The 8,381-nt window shown below is 34.8% G+C and overlaps 1 protein-coding gene across 1 annotated transcript in view; it reads right to left on the reverse strand.

Moving 5' to 3' along the window:
• The window catches only part of LOC145662785 (proteasomal ATPase-associated factor 1-like), a 49,847-nt gene extending 44,663 nt beyond the window's left edge, over positions 1-5,184 (reverse strand). Inside the window, exon 1 of the mRNA XM_081728664.1 lies at positions 4,818-5,184. Within this exon, the coding sequence (XP_081584790.1) occupies positions 4,818-4,915 (98 nt within the window). The 5' untranslated portion in view covers positions 4,916-5,184. The remainder of the gene's footprint in view (positions 1-4,817) is intronic.
• Between the last annotated feature and the right edge of the window lie 3,197 nt (positions 5,185-8,381).

Raw genomic sequence — 8,381 nt, forward strand, 5'->3', positions numbered from 1 at the left:
TTCACTTGGCGGGGGCTGCGATCGAACCCGGGACCCCAAGCACCAGAGGTGAACGCTCTACCACTGAGCCACCGCGGCCCCTAACACCCCATTTAAATTGAAATTGGCAGGAATTAACCATTCACGGTTTTCAACGTTATTCGCCATAGGCCAAAAACGGTAACTGACAGCGACAAGTGATTTTTTTTTTTTTTTGGACCAATTCAACGTCTCAATGAAAGACACCATTACTACTACTTCCGGTTTAAAACTGGATTTCCATGGAGCGAAAACGGTAAGAGATAACGAGAAGCAGTTTTCTGCAATGAATTGAGCGTTCGAAGAATACGCTCCCATCTTCAACAATTTTCTGCTAGTGCAGCCGAAGTTGTAGAAATTTACAACCACTTCCGGTTTGAATATTAATCACCATACTGCAAAAACGGTAAGAGATAGCAAGGAGTGGTTTCAGATATGGATTCGGCATCCTAAGAACAAGTTCCATCTCTCATTTCTATATCACAACTGCAAATTATAGATCTATTAAGACCAATTTCAGTATTAAGTTCGCGTAGTTTGGAAATCTACTGTAGTTTCAAAAAATAAAACGAAACTCACCCGTTAAAAAGCGTGCAAGTTGACTTTACGGAAAACAGAGAGATAAAATTGAAGAAAACATAAAATTAGAGAATTACTTCGAAGAAAAAAAAAATAGAAAAACAAAATAAATGAAAAATAATAAGGTAAATGAAGACCCTAAAGTTGTTCATGTTTATACCTGTAACCACGCGCCAGCTTCTGAAGAGACATAGCCGCAAATACACATTCAGCTGCGACCTGCTTGAGATACGGCGAAAAAGAGCTTCTATTTCATAAGCTGATTCATATTATTTTCTTTGTTCTGTGGCAACCAATTGGGTTGCTTCCCCTAAACTTTACGTATATTCAGTGGGTAAATTATCGTGTTCTCAACTGGAAAAGGATTTTATGACATTCTCTCCGTGAAGTTCTATTTGATTATTTTATTTGGCAGTTTGCATTTAATTTTGTCAAGAAAAGGCTGTATTTCTATCAACTTACATTAATTATTACAAAATTACAATTGTTAACAACTGTTTTCCTTTACTACTCTTAACTCGGACCTCGAATCTAATGGCAGCGATGAGTTTGAAGTAGTTAATATATATGTTTATGTTTCAGAATAACTCTGGAACGCCTGGAGCATTTTCAACAAAAACTGGTACTCATACGACTTACAATCTGGAAAAAAATATAGTGTGGAGATGACATTCGTATGGGTAGAAATAGAAAGCAGTACCATGTAAAACAATCAAAAACGAATGATATTAGTGATAGAAGTTTTCGGGATCGTTGAGACAAATACTGATACTCCCGATGCCATTAATTCCGAGATCACCCTCAATTGGTATGTGAGATGAGAAGGGCTGAAAAATAAATTGTTCAAATTATTGAGATTAAGAATCCATCATTTTCGGAATTGGTGAGTCTCCATGATATCTAAACCAAAGTTTAGTCGAATAGAATGAATAGAACTCTGTAGGGCCTTCTAGATTTTTTTTTACAAACAAATAGAACTCTGCGGAATCTACTAGAAAATTACTTCGATTTTACATTGAACTCATTCTTTTCCTGTTTAATAGACGACTGGCATAAACAAATGCCCGGGCAATGACGAGAGGGGATTCAACTTTCTATCAAATTATTCAATAAACTTATATTTCCCGTGCGAAGAACGGGCACTTAAGTTAGCTGTTAAAAAAAATTACCTTTTTTTTCGCCAGTCATGCTAAAGGATACATATTTTAAAGATCTATATCTTTGAATCTAATCAATTGTGTAATTTGAAACATATATTAATACACGCTGGACTCAACATTCACACATCGTTTATATACTTGACTCCTGGAACAATTCTCTACATTAAGGAATTAAAAAGACAAAAAGATACAAAAGTAAGAGAATCATTTCATTTTTAAAGTTTGCCTTTCTTAAACAAGAGGTGCCAGTGAAAACTGGGTCCATGTATTTGCAAAATTTTCCGGAGAAATTCCTAATATTACTTTGACACTATTGAGCAACTAATAAAAACATGTAAGTGATGCACCTGCTAGGTATGTAGTAGGGGACTTGAAAGCGTGCAGACGTGTTTTTTTATCGCTCTGTAATGCGAGCTCCGGAACAAGGTTAAACGCGTGCTACAACTTTCTCGGTTGCTGTGTGCAACGTTAAAAAGTGCAACTGTGGAGTGTACGTACTGAAAAAGTGGTACCGGCAAGTCTTTACTTTGACTCGAACAGTGACTGCAATCGATACATCTGACCCGGTTCCCGGAGCAGTTTAAAAATCATTCCACGAGTTCCAGGAAATGACTGAGGCAGTAACAGTTCCAGGAAGTGACTGAACCTATAAGAACCGATTAAAGTCACTGTCTGAGTCAAAGTAAAGACTTGCCGTGATACCCCTTCCCCAAAGGTGGGTTACTACAACTTTGGAACTGTTCACGATAGAGACCTGGTTGGAATTGGAAATGAACCATCTAAACATACTGTAGAAGGTATGCAAATTTGGTTTTATTTCGTTAACAAATAAGAACAGTATTAACTTTTTTTAATTTGAACGTTATAATTTTACCTAACAACACTGTTTTTATAAAACTACGTTTTTAAGACAATTTTATTCAGCTTTAAAGGATTAAGAGGAAGCAACTGCATGTATTGACTTTTAAAGAATGCAAAGTAATCCTTCAGTAACAGGTCATATAAAATACTGAAGGCATGAAGTTGGGTACTGACAACAATAATACCCAAAAAGTGATATGAAATGGTGGACATTTCTGATGTGAAGTTTAAAATATCGGCAATATATGTGAGCACCCTTGCGTTGACTCGGTTAGATAGAATTAATATTTAGTGGAAACCTACAACAGGTTGGTTTCTCTTTAGCACTAGTTGTCTGGGATGTCTGGACGCTGTATTATACTGGCAACGGTTGTCTTTTAAACAAAATAAGTAATCAGGAGTTGGGTGGGGCCTCCTACCCTTAAGAAATACTCTGTAATGTAGTAGAGTCCATCTCGTAGTGTCACAAATTCATATTTCATGAATGTCACTATGTTGTTCTAAAATCGTACAGACATTACTCGAGTAAATGGCTCTACCAAATTTTCACAAATTTCTTACATTTTCATATTGGGTAAGAGCTTTGTATTTCTTTTAGCATAGCATGCACTAAAGGAAAGGATCCATTATTACTTGCAGATTGACTTCAGGTAGGTTCAGTATAAATACAGTATGGATGAATGGCATAAAAGCTACAATGCATAAAATACGAACCAACTTGTGCTAGGGGGCCGCGGTGGCTCAGTGGTAGAGCGTTCACCTCTGGTGCTTGGGGTCCCGGGTTCAATCCCAGCCCCCGCCAAGTGGACTTTGTGGTGGACAAACACCGTGTGCGTGGGTTTTCTCGGGGTTCTCCCGTTTCCTCCCACTTTCTTAATTCCACCATTTCATTCATCACTCATCATCACCGTCTCCTTTAGCCTAATCGGCATAATCGTGGGACGTAAAACTCAAAGATTTCATTTTCAACTTGTGCTAGGTGGCCACTAAAAAGTACGAATGCTATCTATCCTGCATTCATAGAGAACAGGCACGTCAGCGACGGGGAATATACGCATGAATAAGGATAGTGAAAGAGCACACTTACACATACTTCCACTATCACTCAAAATGTATTTCAATATGCTATGCACTGTAATTACTTATATTCACACTCTCATTCCTTAACGAAAAATTTTTCACATCGTACTTTAATTACATAGCCTATAAATTTTCTATTTGGTAGAACCATCTGCTTGAGTGTACCCATAGGACAGCACGAAGATACGTATACAAACACTTGTAATTGCATGAATTTAGCTTGAACTGACTTCATTAACTTTTGCATACGCCACTAAGAGCCCATATTATGATCTGATTTTAACCTGGGGTTAAGTTCCAAAGTTGGGCGTCCGTTTCCAGCAAAAGTTTTAAAATTTACAGGAAACGTATGGTTAATTTAATCGTTTGTGTGCTTGATAATATATAAGAATCTCGAAAAATGTGCTTACTTGTTATATATATAAACGGTTATAAACATGGGACTATACGGCGAGCGGAAGGAACTACTTGACGCAAGGTAACCGATCAGTAGCATTGTGGGAAAGAAAAGGGCATTTATGTTATCAACATGGCGAATGTACAAGGGCAATAAACTAACAGTTTTAACATTTGTGAAGCAATACGTTGATAACGTGCAAAATCTTTTAAAATTTGGGAAGAGCATGGATTAATGAACCTAAAAACAAATTGTAGAAAGTGTGGAAAGGAGATAACAGCGAAAAAAACGTCGCGAAAGCGGACGCCCAACTTCGGAATAAATGCCTTAACCTGCACCGACAAATGCAATAATGCCTACAAAATACGATTGCTCAAGTTTACAAAAATTCGATTTTGTTTTTTAAAAAAATCAGGAAATATACAATGAATATCTACGTAGGGTTCTACTTTCACTCTGCAACGAATATAATCCATAATCCCTATTAAACCTAGAGCTCCTTCGTGGCTAAGCGGTTAGCGTACGCGCCTTTGGCGTGGAAGACCCGGGTTCGATTCCCGGCGGGAGCTCATGTGGTTCGGATTCCACGTTAATCAGTAGGTCCACGTCTCATATAGCCTCGCTGCTGAACGGGACGTTAAACTCAAACTCAACTCAACTCAACCCTATTAAACCAAACTATACTGACCATATACTCATTAACACTTGTAGGTTTTACATACCGAAGAGATTCTTCCCAATCATTCTGAATTGTTAACACCGGTACCTGGACCGGGCTTGCAATAAGTGTGTTAGTGGTATTATTGTTATTTACTTGCATTTCTTGTATTATACTTTACAGATTCACTTTTATACATAGAATCTAATGTCACCAATTTAAGTCACAAGATGCAAATGTTTCAAGATTTTTGACGTTGTCCGATAGTGTTTTGCGTTTAACAATCCAATACTAGCACATTTTCTGATGCTTCAAATTAAATCTTCGAAAAAATATATCGGTATTCAATCCAATTTCGTATTAACTTGGTGAACACGCGTATGCGCTTTCATTTTTCATGCTGCTCAGTGTTGTCAGATGACAAGACTAAATATAGCCAGATTGTGCTGCAAAAGTAAAACAGGTTCAGGTTCAGGTTCAAGTTCAAGGTATTTTCCTTCCTTCTCTTCGGAAGTTTGGATCCTGGAAAAAAAAGAAAAAAGGTAAGTACTGTTTTTTTTTTTCATTTAACGTTTTCCATTTTCTTTTTCCACCAAAATTCAAGAAGTTCTTTGGTTTTTTCCATTTCTTTCTCACTTAGTTCCCTTCCATTTACATTAAAGCCTAGCCTCCAAGCTAATTTAACCAAATTTCCTTCCTCTTTCATTTCATCAATCCATTTCCATTTTTCCCTGATATTTTGGGTTTCTTCACATTTTAACAATATGTGTTCTAATGTTTCATCTTCTTTAAAACATAATTGACATTTTTCGTTCACTTCTTTAAATTTTTTCAGTCTTATCCCTGTTTCAAGGCTCCCTGACCTGGCTTTGAAAAGTAAAATGCTTCCTAAATCATTGTTAATATAATTTATTTTCTCATAACGCTTTTTATATGTGTATATTCCTTTCAAACTGCTCTTTTTGACAACTTCTTCATACCACTTTTCCTGCGCTTTCTCTTTAAATGTTTTTTCTGTGATTTTTTCCCAATTTTTATAATTTTCTTCTCTATGCCAGCGGGTAGTTTGATCATACTTTCTTTCTAATTTCCTAACTCTCCTAAACCATTTCGTGTTCTCCCCTTTTCTCATATGTTTAGTGGCCTCATGCACCACTTTTACTAATCTTGTTTCTTCCATAAATTTTAATCTTCCAAGATATTTTACTTTACTCACACTTTCTCTTTTTTCAAAATCACTCCATCCCATTTCTCCTGTTATTGTTACATTTGCACTTAATTTATTTGCTCCTAAGGCAAACCTTCCTATTTGTTTTTGTGCTTGTTGTAAAATACTCCTGGTTTTTTCCGTTAAAGTTATTACTTCATTTGCATATGTTAGCGCCGGTACTGCTACTTGTTTCCATAGTATTCTTGATACCTCATATCTATTATATGACCACATTGCTTTATTTTTTATAATTGTTATATATTTTTGTACTTTATTTTTCAGTTTTTTTTTTCATGTTCAACTAAGTATTGTTCTCCTTCTTCAAGTGTGATTCCTAAAAATTCTATTTTTTCAGTCCTGCTTATTTCTATGTTTCCTGCTTGTATATTTTTATCCTCTATGTCTCCACTAAAAACCATGAACTTGCTTTTTTCTTCATTTATTTTTAGACCAATTTCTTCTCCTTTCCTAACTACTGTTTCTAACATTTCCTTAATATCTTCTATATTATTACTCATCAGAGCCACATCGTCTGCAAATAGAGTGCCAGGGATTTTTCTTACTTTTTCTTTTCCTTTCAATCTTAATTCTAACCCTCTGTTTGTTTTGATCAATGCTTCTTCCACTTCATGTATGTGTATCAGGAATAGAACTGGTGATAGAGGACATCCTTGTTTCAAACCTTTATTACTTTCTATCCATTTTGATTTTACGTTTCCCATTTCATATCTGTATTTGTTGTTCTTATATAATTCCTTAAGAAGCATAATAAATTTCTTTGATATTCCTATGTTTTCCATTACTTCCCATAATATCTTTCTCTTGACTGTATCATACGCCTTTTCAATATCTATAAATGCTACTATGAAATCTTCTTTTCTTTCTCTGCATATTTCTATCAGTTGTGTTATAATGTAGATGTTATCTGTTGTTCTTCTATCTGTTCTGAATCCATTCTGTAACTCACTTAAAATTTTGTTTTTCTCTAGCCAGTTCATTAATCTATCTCTTAGAATAATTGCAAAAAACTTATATACGCAGCTGGTAATCGCTATTGGTCTATAATTTTTTATGTCATGTTTATCTCTACCTTTTCCTTTATATATTAACTTAATCTTCGTTTGCTTCCAACTTGGAGGAATGGTTCTTGACTCAAGTATATTATTCATAATATTCTTTAAACTTTCCAAATATTTATTATCTAAGTTTATTAACATCTCATTTGACACCTCATCTGTTCCTGTTGCTTTTCCTCTTCTTAGTTTTTTCCTAGCCTTCTCAATTTCCATATTTTCAATATCATTAGTTAAGTCCTGACTTTCTTCTTCTGCACTCTCATTACTCATTTTTGATAATTTATTTGTTTCACTTTTTGGTTCTTCACAATTTTGTTTCATCGCCCAATCTGTTAAGTACGCCTCAATTTCCGTCCTGTCCTTCATTATTTGTCCCTTTTCATTTCTAAGAATAATTTCTTTTTCTGTTTCGTTTTGCTTTTGTCTAACATATCTCCAGAATCTTTTCCCTGCTTCTCTCCCTCCTGACTTAATTTCCTCTGCTATTTCTTCATTGAAATTTCTAATTTCTTTCATTTTAGCTATGTGTGCATCTTTCTTGCTGTTTATATATTCGTTCCATGCTTGAATTACTTCTTCTTTCCCGATTTCTCCTTTCTTGAATTTCTTTAGTATTAGTCTATGGGTTCGGTTTTTTTCTTTTCTTATATTAATTTTTGTTTCTGTTTCTTTGGTCCAATTGAACTTTCTACTTTCTCTATAACCTTTCTTCTCTTCTTTCGCATTTGTAACTTCAGCTGCAGCACTTTTAATTTTTGTTACTAAAGATTCATAGCTTAGTTCATTTGTGTATTCTTTTTCTAATTTCTCTTTATATTTCTTTATATCTTCTTCTTTTTCCAGTCTTCTAATAATAGGTTTGTTTTGATCTCTTTTATTTATTTTTTTTGGGGTAATTTCTCTTGCCCTCTTGATCAAATAGCTCCATTTTTATTAATCTATGATCACTTCCTACACTGTAAATTCCCTCTTCATCAACATCAAATTCTTTAACCATTTTCCTGCTTTTTTCACTAACAAGAAAGTAATCAATAGTAGTAGCCATCTCTCTTTTGAAGTATGTCTTCTTAACTGGTGTTTGTCTTATGTTCACTATTTCTAAATTAAAATCCTCTACTAGTGAGTATAAAAGTTGCCCATTTCTGTTTACTTCTCCTTCCGTTTCTATCAAATGCGCATTTAAATCTCCTCCTATTATGTAATCTACATTTTCTTTTCTTATTCCATTGAAATCTTCATTTACACAATTATATATTTCCGTGTTCCACTCTAGATTTTTTTCAGGTCTCCAATATATTACACCTACATATAATTCCTTTTCCCCCTATTTGAACTATTGAAC

Source organism: Thermobia domestica, chromosome 1, assembly GCF_964235325.1.
Source record: "Thermobia domestica chromosome 1, izTheDome1.hap1.1, whole genome shotgun sequence".
Lineage (NCBI taxonomy): Eukaryota > Metazoa > Arthropoda > Insecta > Zygentoma > Lepismatidae > Thermobia > Thermobia domestica.